Source organism: Protopterus annectens, chromosome 1.part0 (assembly GCF_019279795.1).
Source record: "Protopterus annectens isolate FY-2018-M chromosome 1.part0, PAN1.0, whole genome shotgun sequence".
NCBI classification, from domain to species: domain Eukaryota; kingdom Metazoa; phylum Chordata; order Ceratodontiformes; family Protopteridae; genus Protopterus; species Protopterus annectens.
Window position 1 is genome coordinate 827,141,877 of NC_056725.1, and position 27,926 is coordinate 827,169,802.

Sequence of the window (27,926 nt, forward strand, 5' to 3'; positions counted from 1 at the left end):
ATACCTCAGACTACATAGAGAAGCATCTAACAAGTAGAAATGCAGTTGCATCCATTTTTCCACAGAAATCATGCTATATTGCTGAACAGACATAACATGAAGGTAGAGGAAAGCAGATTACAGGAAAAAATTTGAAAATATTTCTTTGCAAAAAGAATAGTTGATAGGTGGAATACTGTGAATGTTATGATATGATCAAGACTACAAGAACTGGGGGCTTTAATGCTGCAGTGGATAAAAGCAGATCAATATCTGAATGGCAAATAAAGGTCCAGTGTCTAAAGAAGCTAAGTGAACTAGCAGGTGTAAATGGGCAAACTGCGTTAGCCTCAGACATTTATCTGCTGAAAAATCAGTATTGCATTTATTCATTCATTCTCCAATGCCAGTGTTATCCATTTCAAGATCATAGATGTAAGGCAAAGAACTAATCCAGGTTCACACACATACACAAATGCAAGCACACACACACACACACACACACACACACACACACACACACACACACACACACACACACACACACACACACACACACACACACACACACCTGTGGGTAATATGGAGGATTACTGGCTTACCTAATATCATGTGCTTGGGAAGTGGGGAGAAAACCAGAGGGATCCCTACTGAAATATCAGGACTCATAATGCCGATTGCCAACAGACTGAAAAAAAGACTGGAAATCCAGGAGAAGAGTGAATCCCGAACACCACTCTTCTCATGTAAACATTTCTTTTTGTAGGGGAGTAAGCCCCCTGCACCCACAATGTGGGGAGCAAGCCCCCACCCCACCCCCAAACTGCAAGTCCCCACCCCCAAACTTATATATATATATATATATATATATATATATATATATATATATATATATATACTACGAGATTGACATACCTTGGAGAAAAGGGAACATTCCTGGAAATGGCCATATTGGATTTGTTATATGTAAGTACATTGTAATGGCCAGTCAGTCTCTGTCTTTTAGTACTCATTCTGGTGGTTACCCAACTAGAGCAATTGACAAAAATCCCACATGGAACAAGTGAGGACATACACATTTCACACAGAAAACCCCAGCGAGAAAACAAACCAGGCAAATCAGAGGCATAATGCTAAATAATGCTAACTACTCCACCACTATTCCCCCTATCTGTAGATACCTGAATAATATAACAGAAGTAACTCACAGTGAGATAGTTAACACTAAATAAATGGATTCCAGCACAATACATTTCTTAAAGTCTAGTAACTTGATATCATATTGCTGATTATATTTTTTAATGTGCTTGTGCAAGCAACTGACAAGTTCAAGAAACTTCTTGTTTCAGTACTGCACAATCTGTTGGTGGTTGCACAGACTACCTGAAAAAAGGCAGCTCCTAAGTGTTTCCTTATTACAGTACTTCTCCTTTGTAAACCTAGGGTTGTTTACATTTCTTAACCCCTCAGTCTGACAGGGTGTCTACCAGACATTTGAATTTGTGCCAGGTGCATTACTATTCAGAAAAGTAACCTGGAAGCTAAGCTTTCATCTTACCACTGGAATTGTCACACTTTTTCACATGGTCTGTCAGCCTCACAAGTACAGTTCATATGAGTGTTATCTAAGCCCCTTGGGAAATACCGTCTTAAGAATCAGAAATGAAACAGCAAAGAAAGCTTCTACCTGCGAGAAAGAACACACACCTTTCTGCAGGCTACTGCATTTGCAGACTTTACAAATGTATACCAAAAGATGTGTTTAGGCATGGCTATGGATCTATTCAGAATGGACTCTAATTAGACTTTTTAATTCTAATACAAAGTGCCTAGTCTTATCTGCCTTCTATTGATAAAAGCAGTATAGTGGGCAAGTTCCTAATCCGATTCTAAACAAATGTCTGTCTGCATTACTGTAACTGGCTGTATGACTGGAAATGATTCTATACCCTTCATCTCTAATAAAAGTCCTCACTTCTGCGTTAGCTATGTCAGATTCCACATCTGATCCTGGAACCTAAGATAAGCACTGACTGAGTATCCTTCCTGTAATCATACTGGGAGCTAGTCCTGGCTACGTCACCATACTGTTAGTGGTTACTATACCTCTACATTCAGAGCAGCCCCATTCATCATCAGTGTTACTAATATCACAGTCAAAGGCATTTTGAAGCCATATTTAACACCAATAGCTCTTTCCTTTTAGGTCCTGCATAATGAAATACTGAAGCTGAATACCATGTTTAGAATCCCTACATCATCCTAACCATGAAAGGGGACAAATGCATGGCTTCTACTCACAAAAGGTAGTACATTACCTTTCAGTGTGGGACAAGTATATGCATACAGTTAGTTATTTTAATTGTTACACCTGGTCAATACTGACTTTTATTATTTTTATTTGACATTTATTTACCGGGAAAGACCGACTGTGATAATATACCATGGGCCTGTGAAGAAAACCTCCACACTGACATAATATGGTTACAGTTAAGTAAAGTTATTACAAAGCCTAATACACAAGAATGACATATTAACTAAGTAAAAACTCAGCTACATTTCACACAGTGTGAACCTGCACATACTTAGTGCAAATATCTGGACAGCTACAACAAGATGAAAATGGACATTGTCAAAAGAGAAAGTATTCCCAAGTTGCAGTTCACAGAGATGACATTAAACACACTTAGGTATACTGTTTGGAACAGAGAGAACCAGATACTATAGGCAAAAATATTTTTGATGTTTGTCTAAGAAACAGATTTTACTACTTCCTTCTCTCTGAGTATAGTCAAAGTATGCTGGGGTGGCAGGAGGAAGGGACTAGTTCAGCCTGGGATAGTGCAGGAGCAGAGCCATGTTTTATTTAGGTAGTCTTTTAGTAGCTGATAAAGTTGAATAGGTAAGAGGCAGATGTAATTTACAGAGAGAATTCCATTTTTTAACAACAAAGTATGAGTAGACAACATGCTGAGATGATGTTCATTAGCCTATTAGGGTGATAGGAATAAGGCACAGGAGTAAAAGCAGGGCAGCCATCGGCTTTGTGAATAATGCTGTGTGTGGTGATGTAATCCACGTGCAGTTCGAGCCAGTTCAAAGCCTTAAGGGCAGTACAGCCGTGGCTGTGGTATTGTTTGTTAGTGGCAAACTTCTCAATAATTACACTTTAGAAGGTCTCAGACTGGCCACTGCTGTTAAAAAGGGATAATTAGTAGGGCATATAAAATGTTGCACGATAACTATAGGAATCAATCAGAGGAGGTTCGAAAAGGCTGGGAGGAGAGTCTGGATAAGCAATTCACAAATAAACAGTGGGAGGACATATGTATGCCTCCCAAATATGTAACAAAATGTAGAAGATTTAGGAGTTTCGCTTAGAAGTGTTTGCATATGTATTTTTATACCCAAGCAGACTCCAGAGAATTTTCCTTCAGGTAGACTGCAAATGTTGGAGGTGTGATGGGGAAGAAAGTGGTAGTTGGGAACATATTTTTTGGGAGTGTAATGAGTTGGCAGATTTTAAAAATTCTCTGCAGACTACTCTGTCAGAAATACTGCGTAAGCAAATTGCTGTAATGAGGAAGTGATTTTTTAGCTAAAATACAGAATTGGAAATGCCTAGACTTAGTAAGGCGTTTCTAAGTTTATTTCTGGTGGCTGCCGAAAAAGCAATTACTAGAAAATGGAGATCAAAGTCTAAATCATCCATAGTAGAAGTAGTGAATACAGTAACAGCAGTAACAGAACTGGAAGTAGGATCTTTAGAAAAGGGTAGGAGCAAGTTACAGAGGGAAAAAATTAAAATTGTGGGAGCAATACATGCAGAATAATGTTTTGGAGGAGGAATGAGGCTTAAAGGAAACCAGGAATTGAATGATTTATGTAATGTTCAATTGACAATGACTGTATACATGATGATATGTGATGTATAATGTCTGCAACTGAGAATAACTCAAAATGTTTTTTCATTTGTATCAGTGTATTATTGCTTATGTCATAAGTGATAAATCAATAAAGATGATTAAAAAAAAAGATTAGCCACCTTATCTTGATGAAATGGCTTGTAATTCATCATGACTTAAATGCCAGAATGATGGCTTTATTTCCTTTGTGTTTGCTGTTGTAGGAAAAAGCTTACAAGGTAGAGCCTGCAACTTTCCTTTAAACACATGCTTACTTCACCTGTCGCAGAGATGCAGAGCTTAAAACCCATGTTCAGTGTATGTTTCATGTGTCAGTGCTCTTTGGAAAAGTTGATAGTGGGCACAGGAGTGGCCTTAGGTCAACTGGTGCCCTAGGCAAAAGGGTTACACGGCGCCCCTCACCACACCACTCGGTGCCCCCATCCTGGTCTATTTATAGCAAATAAATGCAAAAAAAGCACCCCTGTTAGAGCGGCGCCCTAGGCGGCCGCCTAGTTGGCCTATGCCTAAGGCTGGCTATGAGTGGGCAACTAGTTCTTTTGAAAGTCATATCTTAAGCTGAACAACTTTACTACTGGGCTATTATAGTCTATTTTGTGTCAGGCTAGAACTACAAAATTGCTGTTTACCTTGCATACGTGAAACAATGGCTAGATATGATGTCTATAGTGTCCCAGACCCTGAATCCAGTATATATCGCTATTATAAAAGAAGACAGGCTTCTGTAGATGGCTTTCCCAGAACTCAAGGTAAGAGTTTCTCAACATGAGTGACTTTAGAACTGGATTCACAAAGATTATCACAGCCACTTGTTAGCCATTTAGTAGGACAAACAAACCCTGATGTTACAACACTGTGATTTAAGCATTATGTATAACACAAAAGTGAAATGTGTAACACTGCCGTACCATGACTGCAGTATGACACGTATTGGTACAGAGGCTCTACTTTAATAGCATGACCACATTTTCAGAAGAAGAAAGGAGTAACTTACATCTAAGATCTGTATCAATAAGAAAGACGGGTTCCAAGAGGAGTGGTTGTGAGTTTACTGTTAGTAATTTGTTACTGGCAAAATATCTTCTGATTTACTTTATGGAATATATCATCTTAATGTTTTGTCCCACAGAAGTGCCTCAACTGGAAGAACATGAAAATAATTTTTGCAACTTGAAGACACCAAAATCATTTGAGGGTTTCTTCTTTAACTGCTACAGTAAAATCAGTGTGAGTACCATTGTAATATTCCCTAGCTGTACAAGTTTTATTCTGTACTTCACAAACTGTTATAACTCATTATTGTCCTTCTGATAATAATCAAGAAGGAAACTCCTCTATAACTCTCACATGGAAGTGTACTGTAGAGTTAAGGATATCAGCTGCTGTTCAATTTCTTCCTGTTGTTCTAGGTTTGATTCCCCATGTGTCCATAAACATACTGTGTCAGTGATCAAGACAGTTAAACAAACAACAGATAGTTTTGCCAGTGACTCACCTAGTTAATTAACAAAGAAAACAACTTGATGTATTTTGTAATTCAAAATTGCAAAACATAGCCATGCCTCTCTTGGATACAGAAGTCGAATAACTTCACAGTCAAACTCTATGACCTATGATCAGGGAGTAGCAGGACAGTCTACTGAGCAAGCTATCAGATGAATGTGGAAAAAGGGACACACATTGCCAATGGGAAAGATAGATGGAAAAATAAAATAAAGGAAAAGAAAGGGAAGTTAGAATAGTGATGAACGGTAAAAGTGCAGACAAAGAGTGAAACAGAATACAGAAAAAATAACCCTAGGGTGGCATTCTGCCACATAGTATAGATGAGGAAATCTTGACGCTTTCTGTTGACCAGTACTCCTGTAAGATCTCCTTCCCCACTAATTCTCACCAACATTAACGTGGTTTGCAGGTAATTCTACAAAGCAGGTTAAGCATTGGTCTTCTGTATTTCTGTTCACAAAAGCACTGTGACTGGTTTTCTACCCTTGATTGAGTACTAACTGCATGAGATTTGATGTTGTACAATGCACTTCCTGTTTTGCATTTCATCTGTAGCTGTTTTCCATAGAGATCACTGCTGGTGTGAGTTCTGTTTGTGTGCTAGTAATGACTTAAAAGGTTTTTCTGACCTTTATTTTTTATGTAAGCTGTGTGAACATGTGCCCCCTGCAAAAAAATGTTTTTTGTTTTCTCTTTTTTCTTAATCAGGCTGAAATTCTGACTTGTTTGTTTTATCCAGTTGAAGCTATGAACTATTCAGTCTTGATGAGAGATTGTGGAATGTACGACACTGACTCTGGTGCTGAGAAATAGCCAGTGACAGAGGGATGAGGAGACAAAAATGCATGACTAATGCAAGCACCAGACCCTTCTGTAAATCGTAGTATGCATGTGCAATTTTACAATGGACACAGAGGTGTATGTATATATATCTGTGTGTGTGTGTGTGTGTGTGTGTGTGTGTGCGTGCATGCGTGCATATGTGCATGTGTGTGTGTGTGTGTGTGTGTGTGTGTGTGTGTGTGTGTGTGTGTGTGTGTGTGTGTGTGTGTGTGTGCTTGTATGTGTGCATGCGTGTGTGCATGTGCGTGTCTGTGTGTGTCTATATATATGAAATAACTGCACTGCAGGTTTCCGGTAATAAGTTTCATGAGTCCCAAAATGAGTTATCTAATTCTGCAGTACGGACATTTTATTTATCATACAACCCATACCCTAGTATATTCAGTTTTGCCTATGTTGATACGTATTTCTTAGTCTGGAATATTCATATTTTGTGAATAATGTTTAAGTAAGTTTGTTTAGAGAGTAGTTTATGCATGGTTTGCTTCTTTTTTTCTGAGTTAGATTTTTTAGTCTTTTTTAAATATTCTAGGGAGTTTCAAAATTGTTTTGTGGTATAATAGTGGGGTTATGTTAACATTTGTTAAATTTTAATGCAAGTTCAGGCATATTAAAATATTATCATTTTTAGTGAAGTTACCTAAGCTGTTTCAACTGCTCTTTAAATATCACTGGTCTGTTAATCTCTTAAACAGTGACATACAAATATTAAACAGTGACATATAATACCACATACAGATATGTATCCTTCAGAGAACCATTGCAATTCTGTTACTGTAGAACAGTCAGCAATGGATATCAGTTTGAACTCCTGTTGTCTTTTTTTCCTTTTGTCATTTTTATGTACTTTTGGCTGTATTTTAATTTTAGTTTTTGTCTTGTGGAAACTGATAGAAGTTGGATGGAGTTGCTGAAAGTGCTGGATCATCCCCATCTAAATATATCCAAACAGTATCTAAAGATGACCGATCACCAACTGAAGAAACCCGATTGGTATCTGAAGATTATCCGTTAGTGTCAGATGATAATGATTCAACAGTGTCTGAAGAGGACGCATCACATTCTGATTATGCCTTCTCAGGATCTGAAGATGATCCATCTGTGTTTTATCACTGGCCAGAATTAGAGACAAAGTCTCCTTGTGATCAAGGTAGGAAAATGAATCCTGATATTTAAGTAAGTGATCCTGTTTTACTCAGTAGATGCATATATAAATGAAGAGCTGATTTTATTATTTTCCTAGGTTTAATCTGTTTCCTCAGCCAGACTTCAAAGCTCATTTTACTTTATTCTCCATGTAACTCAGAAGAGTGTTTGGAGTTGTCAAGTCTTAAATCCAGCTGATCCCTTTTGAAGTCTGTTTACTGCATTATTTTTTGGGATAAATGTACTGTTGTAGCTAAATCAAGTTGACAGTATTGTTTTATTCTTCATTCTTTTGTTCTGCATGCAGACAGTCAAGTCTAAAAGCTTCTCCTTGCTTGTTAGCCTCCATTGTCATGTGTCATACTTGCTGCCCTTATGCAGTAATAGCCTAAGAGTTTATTTTGAGACGATGCTAAAGAGCCTTGTTCCGTTATTTTTAGTGCTCTGCATTAAGAAAGAAGTATGTTCCGCTTTCTGATCAGGGTTTTACTCTTTACATGTCCCAGCATTCCTTTGACTTGTCCATGTCCCTGATATATTGTGCAGATTTATTGATGGCCTCTAGGGAGGTTATCTCTCTTATGTTTTTTTCTGGTAGAACATTACCTATCACTTCACACTTTTCCTTTGAATAGTCAGCTGTTTCTCCAACCTTCAAAGGACCCCTTTCACTTTGCAACACCTTACTTGCCTGCTGCTCTTTATATCAACTTTGCAAATGTATGCCCTACCCTTAGTGCCTATTTATGTCAGAAATGATGGATTCATACTGGTTATATTCACATTTGTCTAGCCTGTGAAACCTTTTCCCCCAATTCCTTAACAAATATATATTAGCTATTACTACCATAAAACTTTAATCTAATTAAGTAGCAGCATCTGCAAAAAGCAAAGCTTAGTGTGTGTGTGTGTGTGTGTGTGTGTGTGTGTGTGTGTGTGTGTGTGTGTGTGTGTGTGCGTGCTTGCGTGCATGTGTGCGTGTGTGTGTATGTGTGTGTGCAATGTGCCCTTTTCTGTTTCTGTGCCAGATCAGTTGAATAAATTAACCAACTAGGCAACTGTATCAGACATGATTAGAAATACAGTGATTTTCCCAATTTGGATAGTATGCTAACTGACAAGCCCTCAGATTTAATTCCAGTGGTAAAACAACAATGTACTATTGTGTCCAGTCTCTAAAAATAACTCCTTTATAGATAATCTGTTAAAAGTTCTTTTAGTAGCACAGTTCTCATACCTCCATCCTTAGGATGAAACATCAAACCTAGGCTCCACCTGCTTAAGTTGGCAGTAACTCAGGTGGATGTAAAAAATCTCATGGTACTTATCAAAAATAGTTGAGGAACTGTCTGGTGCCCTGGCCAACTTTCTTCTAGTCAGTATGGATACCACTTTGCATATCTCCTGAAAACAGGTCATTGGTCTAGTGGGACTAACCCAGTCAAAAAAGTGTAAATAAATAAATAAATAAGAAATAAAAAGAAGTTATGTACTCACCATAACATTCCATCTGCACTGTCCATTTTCATTCTTCCTCAACTGTTGATTGCTGTTACTAAAGCTTGTGGTAACCAAAAAAAGCTCTTGAGATTCTCCCTTACCTATAATGCATCAACCCCTAACATACCTCAGATCTTGTTTGCTGATTTTACCAGAAATGGTATCCATCAACATGTATATATAAAAAGATACTTAAAAATGTATGTATCCTACAGAGGAAACTATATCTGGAGCTCAATCAAAAGGACAGTGGTGCTCTTATAATATCTCACTCTTGCAGAAGTTTGTAGAAACAAAGGATGTGGGTTGGTGGGCAGAAAGATGAGGAAGAATGAAAATGGACAACACAGATGGAATGTTATGGTGAGTACACAACTTTTACTTCTTTTTCTGATGTTGTCAATTTTCATTTTATCCTCAACTGTTGGGACAGAGTCCCCAGCTACCTAAAACCTCAGGTAGGCTCTAAGGAAGGATATTCCTGAGCACAGTTGAACTAAAAGATGCTCTGCTCCTCAAGACCAGATCTAACTTGTAATGAGAGATAAAGGTATGAGGACTTGCCCAAGTTGCTGCTGCACATATATCATTCATGGAAATCCTGGATAGAAATACTGAAAATGTTGCCATGGATCTAGTTGAATGGGGTCTTACAGGTTTAGTTAAGGTAAGACCTAATTTGTTATAGCTAAAAGAAATAGAACAGTCAGCCATTTGGCTAAAGTTACTTTTGTGGCTGGTTTACCCAAATTCAAATCTGCAAAGGAAACAAACAATTGGTCTGTTTTTCTGAATTCTTTTGTCCTATCTAGATAAAAACATAATTGTCTATTAACATCCAATAAATGCAACATATATTCACCTTTGCAAATTTAGGAAAGAACACTGGCAGATTAAAGGACTGATTGATACTGGATTCTGATAACACTTTGGGAAAGGACACACTGGTTCATAATGTAACCCTATCCTTATGAAAAATCAAGTAGGGAGGTTTTTAAGACAAGGCTTGAAGTTCTGAAATTCTTCTAGCTGAGGTAATGGCCACTAGAAAGACAGTTTTCCAAGTAAGAAACTTAAGGTCATTTTTAGCTGCTGGTTCAAAGAGGGAATGTATTAATGCTTGCAGTGCCAAGTTCAGATCCCATGGTAGAGTAGGGTCTTTAAACAGGGGTCTCAAAAGGAGAGTGCCTCTCAGGAATGCTTTGCAAATTTTAGAAGAGGCCACAGAAGAACCTTCAAATCCAGTATGAATATTAGATATTGTTGCTAATTGAACCTTAATGGCAGAGGAGGTCACCCCATCTTTAAAGAGTAGAACTAACAATTAAAGTATGTTATGTATCAGAGCTGAAAAAGGATCAATATGATTTTGTTGTGCCTAGTAAACAAATCATTTCCATTTACTTGTGTAGAGTTTTCATGTTGAAGGTTTATGGGAAGATAAAAGGATATGGAGGACAGGGGAAGACAGCACTGGTTGTCTGACTATTAACAGAATTGCAGAAGCCAAGCTGTAAGCCTGAGGTTTGAGATGTCTGGGTGAATCATGTCTGTCAGGTGTGACAGGAGGTCTGAAATCGGATCCAGAATCCAAGTTTGGTAAAGTAGATGAGGCCATATGAAGGGGAACCAAATCTGTCAGGCCAGTAAGGTGCAATGAGGATGACTTTGCTCTTCAACTTGGCAGCTTTCTGCAGAAATTTTGGAATTAATGGAAATGGTGGGTGGGCATAAAGCAGACTGGGAGGCCAGTTGTGAAGTACAACATCCCTCTAGCATCCCTCTGTGATTAGGACAAAGTAGCTGCTGCATTTGTTGTTTAGGAAAGAAGCAAAAATATCACAGCAAGACTGGCCCTATTGATGAAAGATAATTTCTGTCACTTTCGTGTTGAGAGACCAATCACAAAGTAGAAGAATGGACCTGCTCAAGTTGTCTGCTATCACATTGGACCTCCCTAGAGTGTGTGTTGCTATGATAAAGCAGTTGGATGAGGTTGCCCATTGCCACACTCTAAGTGCTTCTCGACACAAGGAGTATGATTTGGTCCCTTATTGTTTGTTGATATACCAAACTACTGACATATTGTCTGCTTGAATAGCAATTGTCCATGAAGGGTAAGCATTCTGGAGGACCTGCAACACTACAAACACTTATCTCTGTTCAGGGGACCAAGTGCCTTGAACTATTTTCCCCAGAAAGTGCCCCCCCCCCACCCCAACTGGGAAGTGTCCATGGTCATTGTGGCCTTGGGCTAAAGGAGAATGAATGGATGGCCTTGTAGAACCTGATCTGATTGAATCCCCCACCTGAGATCTCTCTTGCATGCCTGAGTGATTTTTATTTGTGCTGACATGTGATGGTAAAGAACTGACCACTGCATTGCCATCCATTGATGGATTCTCACATGAAACCTGGCTAGAGGTACTAAGGTTATCACTGCTGACACTAATTCTAGAGCTTGAAGGATCAAGCGGGCTGAAATCTTGGTACTGCAAATTATTTTTCTGACCTGTAATCTCATAGTCTGCACACTTGTAAGATGAAGAGAAGCTATCACTGACTTTGTGTTGAAAACTGCTCCTATGACTTCCAGATTTTGAGTTGGTTGTAGGTGAGACTTGTCATAATTTATGGTTATCCCCAAATGAGAGCAAATCTGGAGTACCTGATTTCTTGCCCATATTAACAGATGCCTGATTGGGGTGGTAATGAATCAGTTATCTAGATATGGAAACACCCAGAATCCCTGCAGTCAGCTGCTACTACTGCCATACATTTGGTAAACACCCTGGGGGTTGTGGTGAGGTCAAAGGGCAGAGCTCTGAACTGGTAGTGACTTGCTCCCAGCCAGAAGTATAAATACCTTCTGGATTGTTGGTTCATCTTTATATGATAGTATGCATCCTGAAGGTCTATTGAGCATGCCCAGTTGTCCTTGTCTAGAAAATTGGGAATGGACTGAACCATGACCATCTGAAACTCTGTGTGTCAAACTGACATGTTCAAGTTGCAGAGATCCAAAACTGATCTCTAGTCCCCTGTTTTCTTTGGCACTAAGAATAATCTTAAGTAAGTTCCGGATTCTGTCTGGTCTAGTGGGACCTCTTGGATTCTTTTTTCTAGCAGCTTTTGTATTTGTATTTCTGCTTCTTTCCTCTGACTGGGTGGAACATCGGGAATTTTTCGTAGAGTTGGGGGTGGAAGGGAAGAGAGTATTATATAACTCTGAAAATAACCCCCTGCACCCAAGTATCTTTTGTTATGTCTAGCCAGCCTCTCTGGTGCAGGGATAGTCAACCCCTGATTGCCATCAGAGGTGGACATTCGGGCCTCCTTTCAGAAATGCTTGCAGGGTCTGTCAGAGAAAGAATCTCTGGACCTCTGGTTTTGCGGGCCTCCTCTGCTGTGGGGGCATCATTGTCCATTACAGTTCCCCTCACTGCCCCTAGGGGAACTTTCTCCATGTGTGTCCTAGAAAGGACCCTGGGCCTTCCTGAACCACATCTTCCAACCACCTCAGTGATTCCTAGAAAAGGAACTTTGAGGGGTTGAAAAATGTACACCCACTGCAGAGAGGATCTTTCCATCCTTCTCACACCTGGATAATGTGTCCTTCACTTTGGGGACAAACAAGGAAGTTTTGTCAAAAGGAGCATTGATGAACAAGGAATTGAAGTGCTCAACAAAATCACATAAACGCATCCAGGCATGTCTCCTAATGGATATCCAGAAAACAATAAATCAAACAGCCAGCACAGCATAAAATAAAACAAAACGTTTAATGAAAAATGGTGGGTGCTTTCACGACAGAATCTTGGCGCGTCTTCCTGGGGGATGAACAGATGAACTCTGTTCTGCAAGTTCCTTCTTGGTGGCTGCTGCCATGACCATGGCATCTATGGGCACCCCTTTAGCCAAAAATTCCTTCCCCTCAGGTGGAGCTAGACTCATATCTGGCCTTTTGGGTATTGATTCAAGTGCGTCAGGCTCCTTCCACCCCCACCTAGAGACCAAATCAATGAGCTAATTGATGGGCAGAGTAACCCAGGAAGTAGATAGTCCAGACAGGCCAGCTCCAGAGGCCTCCAGATATACTGACTCCTCAGGTGAAGGGTTGCTGGGGGTCCAACCACCTCTCTGTTTCAGGATGTCAAGAATGTCTCCAAATGAGACATCTTCTGGAGGTGATCGTGGGGACCCTTCACTCTCATCGAAGTCTGTATCCTCAGTGACTGACTCTTGTGGAGAGTTCAAGTGCCTTCTCTTGCACTTTCTCTTCCTAGAGGCTTCCTCAGTGGGATGTACCATGGAAGTGTCAGAAGCGACAATGAAACCCTGCTGAGTAGACTGGAAGTCCCAAGCTGGCTGTCACTGTGGCATCAAATAATGAGGCTCTATGGACAGAGACATCTGGGAGCAGGATTGTAGATCTCAGGGGGTTGGATCTGTCAGTCCTGTTGGAGCAGAGAGTACTCTCTTCACAACCTTGAAGGTAGATCGCACCAGAGTAAGAGAAGACCTCGGCACCGAGAAGGGAGTCTTCTGAACCGCTGCCCTCTCCCACCCCGAGAGCAATCTCGCTGAGGAGGAAGTTGGACCTGAGCTTTCTAGTGTTGACACTCCAAGCCGCAGAGATGGCTGCGACATATTTGGAGACAATCCCAGTGCTTCAAACCTGACAAGGCAGCTTTGCTTCCAAGAGTCCTCCAGATCCAAAGATGTTGGAGTTGGGGCACTGAGAGTTAGCTTTGGATCTGAGGCTAAGTCTATCTTTGGAGCCAAGCTTGCCAGACCTGGGAGACTCAGATCCATGGACTATGAAGCAACCAAAGGAATCAGGGAAGGAGTCTAAAGGAAGTGGAGTGGTCAATAGACGGGCCTCCTGACCTGAAATGGTAGGAGCCAGTAACACACCCATCTGGATCTGGGCCAAGAGAAACTTCCTCCTCATCCAATCCACATCTTCTTCAGTTAAACTCCTGGATGAGGAAGCTGGGATGAGACCAGGGAAGGTGACTTTGTATGGCACCTTTCTATAAAGGGAGAAGGCAGCCCGGAAGGTACAAGATCAACTGATGGAGAATATGGGGTCCTTGGCATGATAGGATATGGGGCAGTCACATCTGAAATTTTCTTGATAAGATCTGAGGATGTAGAATCTTTTAACCTCTTTTACATCAGATCCAAGGAAGAACAGGTTTGAGACCTCCTCAAAACTGATTTAGACATCTTCCTGAAAGGATATGAAGAGGGAGCCGAGGAAGCAGAAGTAACAGGAGATTTCGACTCCTTAGACTTAAGCTTGGGGGATTGAGGCACGGTAATAGCTTCTCCAAAAAACAAAGGCAACATACCTTTCAGTATTCATTTGTTCTTTCTGTCCACTAAAGCACAGAGATTAAAAGTGTGGTAGATAGAAAAGTCTTCTTGTCAGTGCTGCTAATCTAAACAGTAAACAAAAAGATTAGGTGTCCAAAACAAGTAACTTGTGCCCACACTTTGAACACTTTTTGAAGTCGGAAGGGCCCTTCTCAGCCACTCTACACACAGTAAAGAATAACACAGATAGAAAAGTTTTTTTTTTTTTCAGTTGGGAACAAAAAGAGGAAAAGGTATTACCAACAATGGTAATTAAGAATACACTGCTGGCTAAATGAAAAGGAGGGATAGATACCAATGATGGTATTTACAGAAATACTATAAGCACAAGGGTAAGGGGTTAATAGAAGCCAGGCAAATAAAGTAGAAAAGTCATAATATACAGTATTCAAAGGCAAATTCTAATTTATCTGCAAATTAGCAATGAAGCTCAAGAGCTATGGCTGACCATGTCCTTTCGTGAAAGTGGCAAACAAGATCTGGGGTATGTTAGGGGTTGCTGCATTATGGGTAAGGGAGAAGCTCAAGAGATTTTTTTGGTTACCATGAGCTTTAGTAATGGCCAAGTCGGATCTGAATGAACAGCTGAGGATAGAATGAAAATGGAGAACATCAGATATAAAATTTAGACCATCAGGTCACATCTACTTCTTTATTGTTAGACAGACCTGGTATCATTCCAGTACCATTCACTGATCACTTACCCTATCATTAAGAACATTTCCTGTCATCTCTTTCACATTGCTGAACTCTTCTTTCACCATAATATGGAAGAGAGGAACACTCTCTGTGATGTATGATTTAGCACAAACATTTTTGAGTTTCTTTTAACAACTTACGTTTATAGACTGACGTTTTGCAAAGTTTATGCTGCATTTGCTTGATTTTCAAAGATTAAATCAATAATATCCTACATATGGATCTGTCATTGTGTTTTGGTGCATACTTTTTATGAGCCTTCACTCAAAACATTTTCTAAGGTGTAAAATCCTATGGTTTCTGGTCATTGGTGCTGTCATTTTAAAAAGATGAGATATGGAATTAATCACATGGTCACTAATGAGTATAATCAGTGTGAATAAAAGATAATTATGGAGCATATCCTTTTTTTTGCTGCAAACTCATGCAGCTTGAAGCAGATAGCACACTCACCTGTGTTGCAGAAATCTGTGGGTTCTATTCCCACACTAGGTTGATGGATTGCTGACAGTGAAGTGCAGCATAAGGGGAGGGTGCTGTACTCTTGAGTTTGTTGTCCTTCAGATGAGATATTAAACTGAGGTGTCATCTGCTTCAGCTTGTGGTAGCGCAGGTGGATGAAAAAGATCTCACCTCATCTATCAAAAACGGTAGGGGAAGTTACCTGATGCACTGGCCAAATTTACCTTAGTACTATAAACACCACCTCAAGTCTCCCCTGAAAAGAGGCCACTAGCCTAGTGGGACTAACCCAGTCAACAAAGGAAAAATAAATAAAACAAAAAAGTAAAAACATACAAGACTACCTGCTTGGCCCTTGTTTCTTAGATCTATCCACTAGGACTCCCCCTATTTTACTGCTTGGTGGGTGGTTTCTTAGTTATCTTTATGGTGTTAGCCACTCCTGAGTTCAGGGCCATTCATAAGTTCCACTGCTTTTGACTGTGCAAGCTACATGCTCCCTTTGTCTAAAGATGGGAATGAATGTGTAGAGGCTGTAATGTTGTAGCTCGATGTTTTCTTTGCAAGGCTTGTATGAGGAATGCAACCATATCTTTCTCACTGCAGGCAGAATTACATATTGGGTGAGAGAGTGGAATGGACATGTCATGAGGGCGTGACCACCTCTGCAGACATGTCTCTCTAATGCCCAACCTCACTACTTCAGCTTCCAGCTGCTTTGACAGTAAACCCATATTCCACTGGGAATCAAGAGTTATGAATTCCTTGCCTGCTGCCATACTCTCTCCCCTGACAGAGGAGAGCAGGCCTTATACCATGTCATTGCTTTCCCACCCATTGTCACGTCCAGTGTTTGAGCCACTAATCAACCATGGATCATCTGGGTCACTATCAGGATTTCATCATCCCTCTGTGCTAATGACTCATATGCTTCTAGGACACCCTCCCATGACGGGTGTCTCTGGGTTCATCTCCTACATCAATGACTGTTTCAGAGGTACTGCATTCAGGGATGTCTTAAAGCCTGTACTGATGCACACCACAAGTTAGTCCACTGGATACATGAGACCAAACATCACTGGAGCACAGCAGATAATTTTTGTCAAATGCAGAGTTTGGATCATAGTTCTAAACTCCTCTGTTCACATATTTGAACACCCTTTCAAAAACACATATATGCAAAATATGTTTTGTTTTGCTATCACATCCCGTCCTGCAGCTGTGGCTTCCTCCAAGAAGTATCATTCAGTGAGATGGATTGTCCTTTTTTCAGTGAGCATTAGTGTAGTCATTTTGCAATAAATGAAGAGAAATAAGCAGCAGAATATAAGGTATGACTTCATTACTCTATTATACTCTGTGTAAGTCTAACCTCTAATGTCAACTGGTGTTACTTGTGTTTTTCCTACAGAAGGACACCAGGAAAAAACAACTGGCAAGGAGGACTTCTTTTTCTTCAAAGTGTTAGGAGAAGGTACTTTCGGAAAGGTATGTTACTCTTAATTTAGTACTTTCTTGCAGTTTATTAAAGCTGTGATTTTGCTGTAGCCTGATGGTGGATTACACACATAGAACAAAATAACATTGCAATTTATTTACTTCATTTTGAAGTGAATTGTATGGGTTGTTATGACCAGACATAGTGGTCATAACTAACAGTGCACTCCATTATATGAATCAGATGGTGCAGACTCTGCAGTTTCTCCATAATTTATAAATGATAATTTAATATGGTGCTTACATTATTGCTGTAATAACCTACAGGATGAATGTGAGAGTTTTGGCTATAAATGAGCATTTCTGTTCTTGTACTTCCATTCATATAAGTGTAATGACACTAAGCAATGAACAGTGAACCATTCTGTTATCACAGTATGAATTAAGAGACAAAAAGGTCAGACTGGTAGTCAAATTCTAATTCTTGATGGCAATAATAGAGGCTTAGGAATGAGCTTGAATCATCCAGTAGGTGAAGGAGGTTCTAGCGACTTCTGAAACCTCTGTTCCATTAACATTTTTTATCACTTCTGCCATTGAAGTGAGTGAGAAGGTGCCTGAAGTTGGATTCAACTCTGTGTATGTGAGTCTCTCTCTCTCTCTCTTTCTGATTTTGTGGAAGGCTGGTGGATGCTGCAGGGTTCAGTATAGCTTTACATGGAATTCTGTCACTGTATCTGGGAACCTGATGAGCTGTAGCACACGTAAGAAGCCCTTCCCACTTGCCATCTGCATGTGGTAAAGTTATTGGACTTGTCTGTTACTGTTAATATAGTAGAATTGGCCTTCAGACTCATACTGCAGCATTAATCCCATTAGAGAAGTGGTATTTTACTTACCATATATAATTAGCAACATGGAAAGCTGCAACAGTGGGCAGGGGGGAATGGGAGCTAAAGGCTGATGTTAATGCATTAATTAAGGGGAGAGAGAAGTGGTATGATTATTGGCAACATGGACGACAACAGGATTGTTAAGATATTGCAGATGAGAGCAGATTTGATCCGGGTACTCTGTGCTGCAGAGACAGGATGCACTGATTATGCATGGTGGCACAGATGATCGCTCCCAGGCAGCAGCATTAGGTTTAGTTTTAACTGGGTCTATATCAGTTTGTCAGATAGTCTATTCATAGAATGACAATTCATTGAACCCATTTAAGCAAAAAAAGTCATTTTAGCGAATGATCGTTTCAGTGAATTGTTTCACAGGGAAAATAACTAGTGGGCCAGTTACCGACCGTAACAAACACTACACATTTTAAAACTCAGCAAAGTTGAGGGTTTCACCCTCCACACTCCCCAACTAAATATACCAACTCTGAGATCGCACTACACTAGGGAAAGGGGCAAATTCCCGATAATGGCCAACTACTTCATTTCCCTATGAAAAAATTCACTGAAACGATCGTTCGCTAACATGACTTTTCGCTTAAGTGAGTTCAATGAATAGTTATTCACTGAATAGACTGTTTGACAAGTTGATATAGACCCATTTTAACCACCAAAGTAAGGAGCTGAGATAGGGAAGTGAGGAACACTCACAAGGCAAGGTAAATTAGCCCACTCTTTTGCACCTGTCTCTTGCCTCTGAGAAGTAAAAGGGTCTATAAGGCTTTCTTCCTGGCAGGAAAACAAATTGACCACAGTGCTCTTGTGCCAACTGAGACATAAATGAGTGCACCTCTCACCCTGTACCATGATTGATGACTAGGACAACTTGAGCTAGGAAGCAAAGCTATCAGGAGGGCTGTGCAGCTCAAAAGAAATTACAATGTGGGAGGCACATCTTCAAATCCCCACATGGAAATTTTGTTCCCATATGCTCTAATTTTATGTAATCATGTCTTAGGCTATAGCATCTTGGTGTATATTTTGTTATGCTATGGTGGGTAAAATACCCCCTCAGACACTACATCAATGTTCTAATTTGGAATATCATTGTGATGGTGGTTGAGTTCTGCCAAATGACATGAGATCTTCTTGCGGAGTGATGCTCCTTTTTTTTCTAGGTCTTTTTTGCCTTCTTGCCTATAAATCAGCAAATATCTCCCCATAAGACTTGGCTTGGACATTCCCATACTGTGCATGCACCTAGAAGAATCTGAGGTTGAGCCATCTAGAGGAGGTACCCATGATGGTTATTTGTGCCCCTGCTCACAGCCAGTCTTTTTGATCCATGAGCTGTAAGCATATATCCTCATCCCCTGCCATGGTAAGTCTGGCTTAAATAGGACCCTATGGTATTCTGTTTTACATGTCTCTGAGCAGGGGACTACATGGTGCATGCCACCCAGCAGCTTTTTATTATCTAGGATGAACGCTCTGGGGTCATTTCTATTTTTAGCCCTAACTTCTACCCTGGTGTTAAATGTGCAGCCACATCAGCACAGGAGCTACCTCTTCCCCTCTATCCTTTGCATGCATGCTTCATCTTCAAGAAGAAACCTGCCATTCCCAGCTTGGGAAGCTGCAGCACACACCCTTTTCAGTACCAGCATGCTCCTGGCCTCCACCCAAGCACTGGTGCTGCAACAGCTGAGCCATCCGGGAATTGCCACAACTTCGCACAGCATGGGTAAGCCATAAACACTCACCCCCCCCCCCCCGCCCAGCTGTTTAAGTATCTGAGCTACTACTCAAATTTTAGTTGTCTCTGGCACATTTAAGGCTTTATTCTTCTGTGCCATAAAGCCTGACCTGAGTCATAGGCACTTCTGATGTTTACTATGGATAATTCATGACTCTCAGAAAAATCCACTAACAGATGATGAGCATGATTCAAATCTGGAAAGACCTTTCTTTCCAGTCACACTCCTCTGATGATATGCATTATACTTCATGTAAGTGCGGCGGTCTCCCAGTAAGGTTACAGAGTCTTTGGGTGGTACCCTCTTGAACATTTCAACCACCTTCTATAGAAGACTGAACACTGTGTGTTACTGATGGGTATGGAAGCCTAAACAAGTGTCGAAGTTTTTCTCTTTGTGACTACTAGCCACTTTGATACCTCTCTTTTTCTATTGCAGGAAGCTCTGACTGCACAGTTTCTGCTAGAAAATTGTGAGCAAACCCACACTCGCCTGGGGTTAATTATTAGCAGCCACTCCAGAAAAGAAGATGAGAGCTCTCGGTGGTGGTGCTGTGGTAGCGTTGTCGCCTCACAATAAAACGCTGTCCGGTTCGATTCTTAGCTAGAGTGTCTTCTGCGTGGGGACATGCGTGAATGGGCGTACCTTCGTTGAAGGTTGTGCATCAGGGCTGGCAATTCGGCACACAAAAATCTATCTGCCAATCATTAGTGGACCAGAGTTCCGCTGTGGCGACCCCTAACCAGGAAAAGCCGAAAGACACAACAACAACTATAGAACTTACATTGTGTGTAGCAGTAATTACCGCTGTATCTAGCTGGTATTTGTCTATTTCCTGCACTGACTGAGGCTTTTTCTTTGACAGTGATATAATGTTCTGTGTCCCTAAAGCCAGTTTTCATCTTCCTCATACCAGCCACACAATTGAAACTGCACCTACCCGCCAACCACTGAACATGCACTTTTCATGTGATTAGCCCACTGGATGGGTTTACACAGATATTTTGTTGTATAAATATTTGGATTGCATGTGTAGGCCTAGTAATAAGCACTTACTGTTGTACCATCCCGAAGCAGGGCTTCAGGTGTGGTTCCTGGTAACCCACTCCAGACAGTGTCTTTTTTTATTCAATATTTTCCTTCACGGAGATCTTTGTATAGATTGTTTGATACTGTAGTCTAATCCTTCTAACCAAGGGAGGTCTTTCCAGTAACACAAGATTCCAGACAACAAATACCTAGGTTTTTCTAACTGCCACCTTCTCCTTCACCATAATAAAGTGATGATGCATACAACAGGATATCCATTAATCTTTTCATAAGGGGAACTAATGGTCTGTGCAGGTACTAAAAAAGATAAATACATTATCACAGTAGTCAGTAGGTTTGAAGCACAAAGTTATACTGTCACTTCCTTACAGACTGGGATTTACCAAGTTGTTTCATGAGCAACAGCACCAATTTATTTATTCCAGAGATCATCTTCACTCATATCCTATATGTATTGTGCATATTAACTTTAGTATCACTGCTGCTGGATTAAATCAAATGAGGTATCCTGAAGTTATTCTGAAAAGCAAATGTCACTGAGATATGTAATACATGTTGTTAAAAAGTGCTTTAGTGTAGTACAAGAGTGTACTCCCCATACACATACACACAGGATCTGTGAAAGGCACAGTAACACAATTACTCAGATGCCATAAGTAAGGTGTAGTGACATTTTGATGTCCTGCTATATCACTGTTGGAGTATTCTAAACAGAAGGGATCTCCTGCTCAGGGAAGCCCAACTCTCGTCCAGTATGTGAAAGCCTAATGATCTTGTATACGCCATGCATCACACATATGCTCCCCACACAGACGGTAGGGCATAAAATGGACATAAGGATGCAACTACCCAAAACTTCTTTGCTGCCAGTTTGAATGCCATTATTGCTAGTTGGTCTGAATGCCTTGTTGCTGTGCTGAATACCTAGTCATCAGAAAAGTCACGTCTATATTACCCGATCGAACGTTTAGGCTAGCGAATACCTAAACGTCGAACTGATAATATCGAAAAAGTAAAACAGCAAACTACTGATTTAACAAAGGGAATGAATTCCCTCAGCCGCAACAACAACAAAAAAATTTAAACTAAAATGAACACCCCCCCCCAACTTAATATACCAACTCTAAGATCGCATTACAGTGGGGAAAGGGGCAAAATCTGCATAACGGCCAAGAGAATTCTTTCCCTGCATTAAATCGGCCGTTCGTGTTTTTTTTTTGGTTTTGCTATTACCAGATTGATGTTTAGGTATTCACTAACCTAAATGGTCGATCACGTAATAGGAACCTGAAAAGTCAGTGCCCCATTGTTTTTTATTTTTTATTCTTTTTTTTTTTTTGGTCTTGTATTTAATTTTGCTACCTAAAGTTCATGTCATCCATGAAGGGAAAATGTCAGTGTTTGAGGCAGATTCCCCAAAAGGATCATCATGAACACTATCTTTTTTGTTTGGTTGCTTCCCATGATTATACATCTTGTAGTATTTGTAAGGCATTTGTGCCTAAGACACTCAGAAGCCATTTGTCTTCCCTGGCCATTTATCTTGAAAACCAATGGCTTAAAGAGTTAGTCCAGGGTACTATGGCAGAAGCCTTTAACCCTGAGGTACTCCTGCTAGGTAAGAAGAAGGCCAGGAAGTCTTGGCCGGATTCTTTGGCTGTCCAGCCAACACTGGACATGCCTCTAGAAGCAGGTAATAGCTCTCTAGATTGTTCAGCATCTACATCTGATTCATCTGCCACAACCCTGTCGAAGGCCAGCATGGATCCGTCTTTTTGCAAGTTGTCTGAGGCTTTGCAGGCATTTGCACTGGCATTGAGGGGGAACGCAGATGATTATCTCAGAGGGTCCTAGAGGGATTCTGCAGACATTTGTAAGGGAGGAGGTTCTGGGTCCTCTTATTAAATCTCACCAAGGTTTGGAACCTTATTTGTTAGGGCTGATGTCCCTTCCAAGAAAAGATAAAAAAAACAAAGCATGTTTTTGTTTGTCCTAAGGATCCTCAAAGGGATTTGCAAGAGTTTACTCAGTGATTGTTTTCTGCCTTGTTGGCCCTGAAGCCCCCTCAAGGGATTTTGGTGCCTGCTCATCCTTGGACCACTACCCCTTCTAAATGGCTTAGGGAACCAGATTCTTCAGATAAGGATTCAGTGTTTGATGTGGGGTCTTTGTCCTGTTCTTCACAGATGAATTCACCTTTGGCTTATGGTTCTAATGAGGAAGAGTCCATTAGCCCTGAGTCTCCTTTTGAGGAACTGGCCTTTGGGAACACAATTCCTAAGATGATGGAATACTTTAAGTAGGATTCTTCTCAAGTGTCTGATATTCAGAGAAGATGTTATGAGTTGCTTCAGGTGGATACTTCTAAACCATTGGCAGTTCCTCCTGTGCTGGCTACCTTGTTAGACACTTTCATTGTTGCTTCCAAGTCTTCTGATTCTCAGCGTCCTGCTTCTAAGAAACCTGATAGGTTTTATAAGGATCCTGAGGATTGTCTGTTTTTATTTACATGTCCTTCAGCTGATCCTGCTGTGGTGTCAGTTTCTTCTGAAAAAACTTCTAAATGTTTGCCCTCTTCCAAACTTCTGCCTTCTGATGAGGATAGTAGGGCAATGGAGAAGATTGGTAGGAAAGTTTACACTGCTTCTACTTTGGCCTTTAGGGCCATTAATTACCAGACCCACCTGACCAGGTATGCTCTGGCCTTGATTGCTCAGGCTTATCAGGTTATTTCTGACCTACCTGATTCTGAAGGGAAATCCTCTACCTTATCTATTTTAGGTTCTGTTTCTCAAGTGGCTCACTGCTCTGTTAAGTATAGCTATGATGCTGCTGCTGATTCCTCTTCTAGGGCTGTGGCTTTTGAGTATGTCATGAGGTGTTATTCTTGGCTTCATCTCCAGTCTCTGTCTGAGAACATTAAGGCCCAATTGTTGGATGCTCCATTGGATAATAAACATCTTTTTGGGACTACTGCTGCTTTTCTGTTTAAGTCTCTTCAAGAGAAAAGTAAAGCCTTGCAAGATCTTAAATATATTTTTGCCTCTCTAGTCCCTAAGTTCAAGAGAAATTATCTTTCTGGATCTGCTTTTGTTCACAGACAACCCTGCCAGGCCTCCAAGGGCAGGAAGGGTGGTCGGCAGGTCCCCCCTGCTAAGGCGTCTCAGATTTCTGAAGCCCAGAAGTCTCCTTTATCTGATAAGCCTGCTTCTCTTTGACAATTCACCCCCTCCCTTCTCTTAGATCAAGTTCCTTTGTCCCTTCATCTGTCCCTTCAGCTTTCCCTTTGTCTTCCAAATTGGCATCTCATCACTTCAGACTGTTCATAGGTTCATAGGTTTATACTAGGCTATCTGCCCTATGGCATTTATAAGCCTAGCCCAAATTTTTGTGGCTTACGCCACCCCTTATATGAAAAAATACTGTGCCCATTAGTTTGTTGTGCCTCTGTCCAGCAGTGACACAGAGATGATTCCCGGGGTAAACCTACGATCTCCCATCCACAGGTCTAGATTTCTCTTGAACAGAGTCAGCGAGGTGCTCTGCCTCACATGGACCGGGATTTTATTCCACAGCATAGGGAGTCTCTGAGTGATAAATCTATCCCTCCAGCACGTCCTATTTATATCCGTGCTAAGGTTTAAGTCGCTTGCTCTAGTGGTTTTGGTGGATTTGGATTTTTGAGGTGGAGCATGTCCATTAATTCCGGGTTGGACATGGCCTTGTATGTCAGGCACATGTCACCTCTGAGCAGACGGTATGCGACTGAATAGAGCTGGAGTTTCTTCAATCTGGCAGCATATGACAGATTTTGGAGTCCCTTTATCCTTTTGGTGAGGAACTTTTGGGGTCTCTCCAATTGCTGCAGATGTCGGGTGAGATACATCCCGAATGGGGCATTGTACTCTATCATTGGTCTGATAAGTGAAGAGTACAGGGGAACAATAACCTCACTAGATCTGGATGTGAATCCCTTCATGATCAGGTGGGCAATGTAGAAGGTATTTCTAACCACTTTAGCAATGTGAGTGTCAAAGAAAGGCCACTGTCAACCTGGGTCCCCAGGTCCCTGATAACCTCTTCTGTGCTTAGTGGATTGCCACCTATATGGTAGCTTGGGGTTACCTTGTTTTTCCCGAAGGGTATGACTATACATTTTTTGGCGTTTAACTTCAGGCCATGGCTCTGGCACCAGCTATCTGTTTCCGTGAGTCCCTTCTGAAGGATATCCGTGTCTGATGCACTTTCCACTATGGCGCCCAGTTTGCAGTCGTCTGCAAACTTTGTCAGCCAAAGTCCTCCTATGTTGGCCTGTACTTCTGAGAAGTAGATGCCAAACAATAGGGGCCAAGGACCGAGCCCTGTGGGACACCACTTGTGACCGGCTTGGAGTCTGACACAGCGCCAGCGACTCTAACCCTGTGGGTTCTGTCCTTAAGCCAGTTTGCAACCCATCTTGTGACATATGGGTTTACATTTAAGCTGGTAAGTTTTCTACAATACCCGAGTGGGGTATTGTGTCAAAAGCCTTTGCAAGGTCAAGGTAGGCTGTATGGACTGCCTTTCCCTCATCAATGGCCTTGGTGACTGTTTCGAAGAAGTCGACCAAGTTCAAAAGGCATGATCTTCCCTTGACAAAGCCAAACTGGGTCGGGTCCAATGTCTGCAAGTCCCCTATATCTTTGTTTATGAGCTCCATTATGATCCTCTCCATAGCTTTGCAGACTAGACTTGTTAAGCTTATGGGGCAGTAATTACCAGGGTCCGTGAGGCGCCGCCTTTGTGGAGTGGGACAACAGTTGCCGTCGCCACTCCTTGGGCACGTATCCTGTGGTAAGGCTGAGATTAAACAGCTGCCTTATGTGCGGGTTTAATTCCTCATTTAGCTCATGTAGCACACAGCCGGGGACACCATCCGGTCCCATTGATGCTGTGTTTTTAGCTTTAGAGAGAGCAGCTTTCACCTGCGCATTTGAGATGTCCGGGAGGCTACACTCGGCTGGGATAGTTATCTCTCCTTTAGGGGAGAGGGGTGAAGTTTGCACTGAACCTGTCTGCCAGTATGTTGGCAATGTCTGTGGGTTCAGTGATTTTTGTATCATTTTGGACTAATTCTGAGCATATCTGGGAGTTTCCACCCAGGTTCCTAACATAGCTGAAAAAGGCCTTATGATTGTCCTTTGAATCCATGGCAATTTTTCTCTCAAAATTGGCCTTAGTTGATTTTATGAGTGCTCGTATTTTTTTACTAATAATGATCAGGGGTGACTTCCCTTTTATGGATTTTGTTCTATCATGTAATAGCTTTCTCCTCTTATTGTAAAGTTTGTTAATGGCTGGGGTCCACCAGACTGGATGTTTGCCCTTTGTGGAAAGAGTCTTTGTTTTATTTGGGATTGCCTGATCCATGCAGTCCTGGAGGTGTTCATAGAAGGCATTTGTAAGGGGTTCCGCAGCTTGGGTTGTGGTTTCCACTGGCTCAGGGGCCTTGAAGGATACCACAACAGTCTTGAGTAGTGTGAAGTTTGCTTTAGAGAAGTTCTTCACTATGGTCTTTTTTGTTTGGGGTGGGGGCGGGATGTGGATTTCCAGTGAGATTAGTTTATGATCAGATCTCACCAATGAGGGATATACTTCCGGTGTGGAGCATTTTGTCCCCATATTTGTGACAATGAGATCTAGTATATTTTCTCCTCTCGTGGGAACAGTGACTAGCTGTTCCATGGCATTTGAATTTATGAACTCCAGGAACCGTTGGGCTAGAAAGTTAGGGCTTGAGTAATGTTCCCAGTCTATATTCGGGTAGTTGAAGTCACCCAATATGATGGTGTTTGGAGATACATTTATACCCTCCAGTGTCTTCAGGAAGGCTGTGTGGGGTTCCTGAGTTTGAGAGGGTGGCCTGTAGCATGCTACAATTTGTAGAGCAGTTTTGCCTATGGTTAGTTGCACCTGGATGGTTTCCGAAGCTTCGTGCGTTGCCACCAACCTGGAGGTGTGGGTATCCTTTATGAATATGGATACACCCCCTCCTTTTGTGGTGTGGTCCGGGTTTTGGGGCCGGAACGCATGATATGAGGTAAAACCTAATAGTGCCGGGGTGCTCTCAGGAGCCTTGAACCAGGTTTCAGTTACAGCACAGACATCGATGTTCTCCATACTAAGAAGGGCCTCGTGTGCGTGCATTTTGAGATTTAGACTTCTGGCATTGAGCAGCATTACCCTCAGTTTCTTCCCATTTTTGTTTTCTAGGGTGGTAGGTTTAGTTGGGTTCTTTCTATCATCTGTCAGTGCTATTTCATGATATGGAAGTCCCCCTCCTTTTTCAGGGTTTCTTCAACCTCTTCTGGACCAACTTCCTAATTTCCCAGAGGTTCTAGGGTCCCTGGTGAACCAAGGAACCATTCAACCTGTCCCCACTTCCCAAGTGAGAAAGAGTTTTTATTCCAGAATGTTCCTGGTTCCTCAAATGGGAGGGCAGTTGGAGACCTATTCTGGATGTCTCCCTGCTCAACACCTTTTTCAAGGTCTCTTCTTCTCAGATGATTACTCTTCAAACCCTGTTTCATCTTTTACTATCCCAGACTTTTCTGGTGTCCTTGTATCTGCAAGATGTTTACCTTCGTATCCCTATTCACTCTCTTTTAAGGAAGTTTTTACATTTCTCTGTTTCTTCCTTTCATTTTCAGTTCTCTTCTTTGCCCTCTGGCCTCTCTACTGCCTCAAGGGTATTCACAAAATGCCTAGCTCCTGTGATTGCTTTCTGCAGGTTCCAAAGCATTCAGATCTTTCTTTATCTAGGCGACCTGTTGTTTCAGGTGCCTTCTCCCAGTCACTTGTTACAGGATCTGGAGTTCACCAGCTCTCTTATTCGAAGTCCGGGGTTCACCATCAACCTCAAAATATCTGTCCTGACTCCCTCTTAGGATTATGTATGCCTGGGATGCAGGACTCAGACAGTGTTAATACTGGCTTGTCTTCCACCTCCAAAAGTGTTGCCATTGACAGCCTCTTTTCAGGCTCTTCTTCCTCTGACTGCCATGCCAGCCAGGGAGTTTCTTCAGGCCCTGAGAGTCATGGCCTCTTCTATTCCAGTGCTCCCTCTTGCCAGACTGCATATGCAGAAGCTTCAGTGGTACCTCATATTAGTCTGACTGCAGCATTGTCACCCTCTGGATTTCAGTGTACCTCTCCTTCCCTGTCTAAGGAAGGAATTCAAGTGGTGGACTCAACAGTTTCCTCTCAACTCAAGCCTACCCTTTCAGCTTCCAGTTCCTTCTCAGGAACTATTTACCGATGTCTCAGATATGGGGTGGGGGCTTCATTTGGTCACCTAAAAGTTCAGT

At 41.4% G+C, this 27,926-nt stretch overlaps 1 protein-coding gene across 1 annotated transcript in view; it reads left to right on the plus strand.

Moving 5' to 3' along the window:
• LOC122801569 (protein kinase C epsilon type-like) overlaps window positions 1–27,926 on the plus strand; it is a 109,312-nt gene that overhangs the window by 11,848 nt on the left and 69,538 nt on the right. The window contains exons 2-4 of the mRNA XM_044071014.1: window positions 5,035–5,132; window positions 7,149–7,404; window positions 16,855–16,931. Coding sequence (XP_043926949.1) covers window positions 5,035–5,132; window positions 7,149–7,404; window positions 16,855–16,931 — 431 coding nt within the window. The remainder of the gene's footprint in view (window positions 1–5,034; window positions 5,133–7,148; window positions 7,405–16,854; window positions 16,932–27,926) is intronic.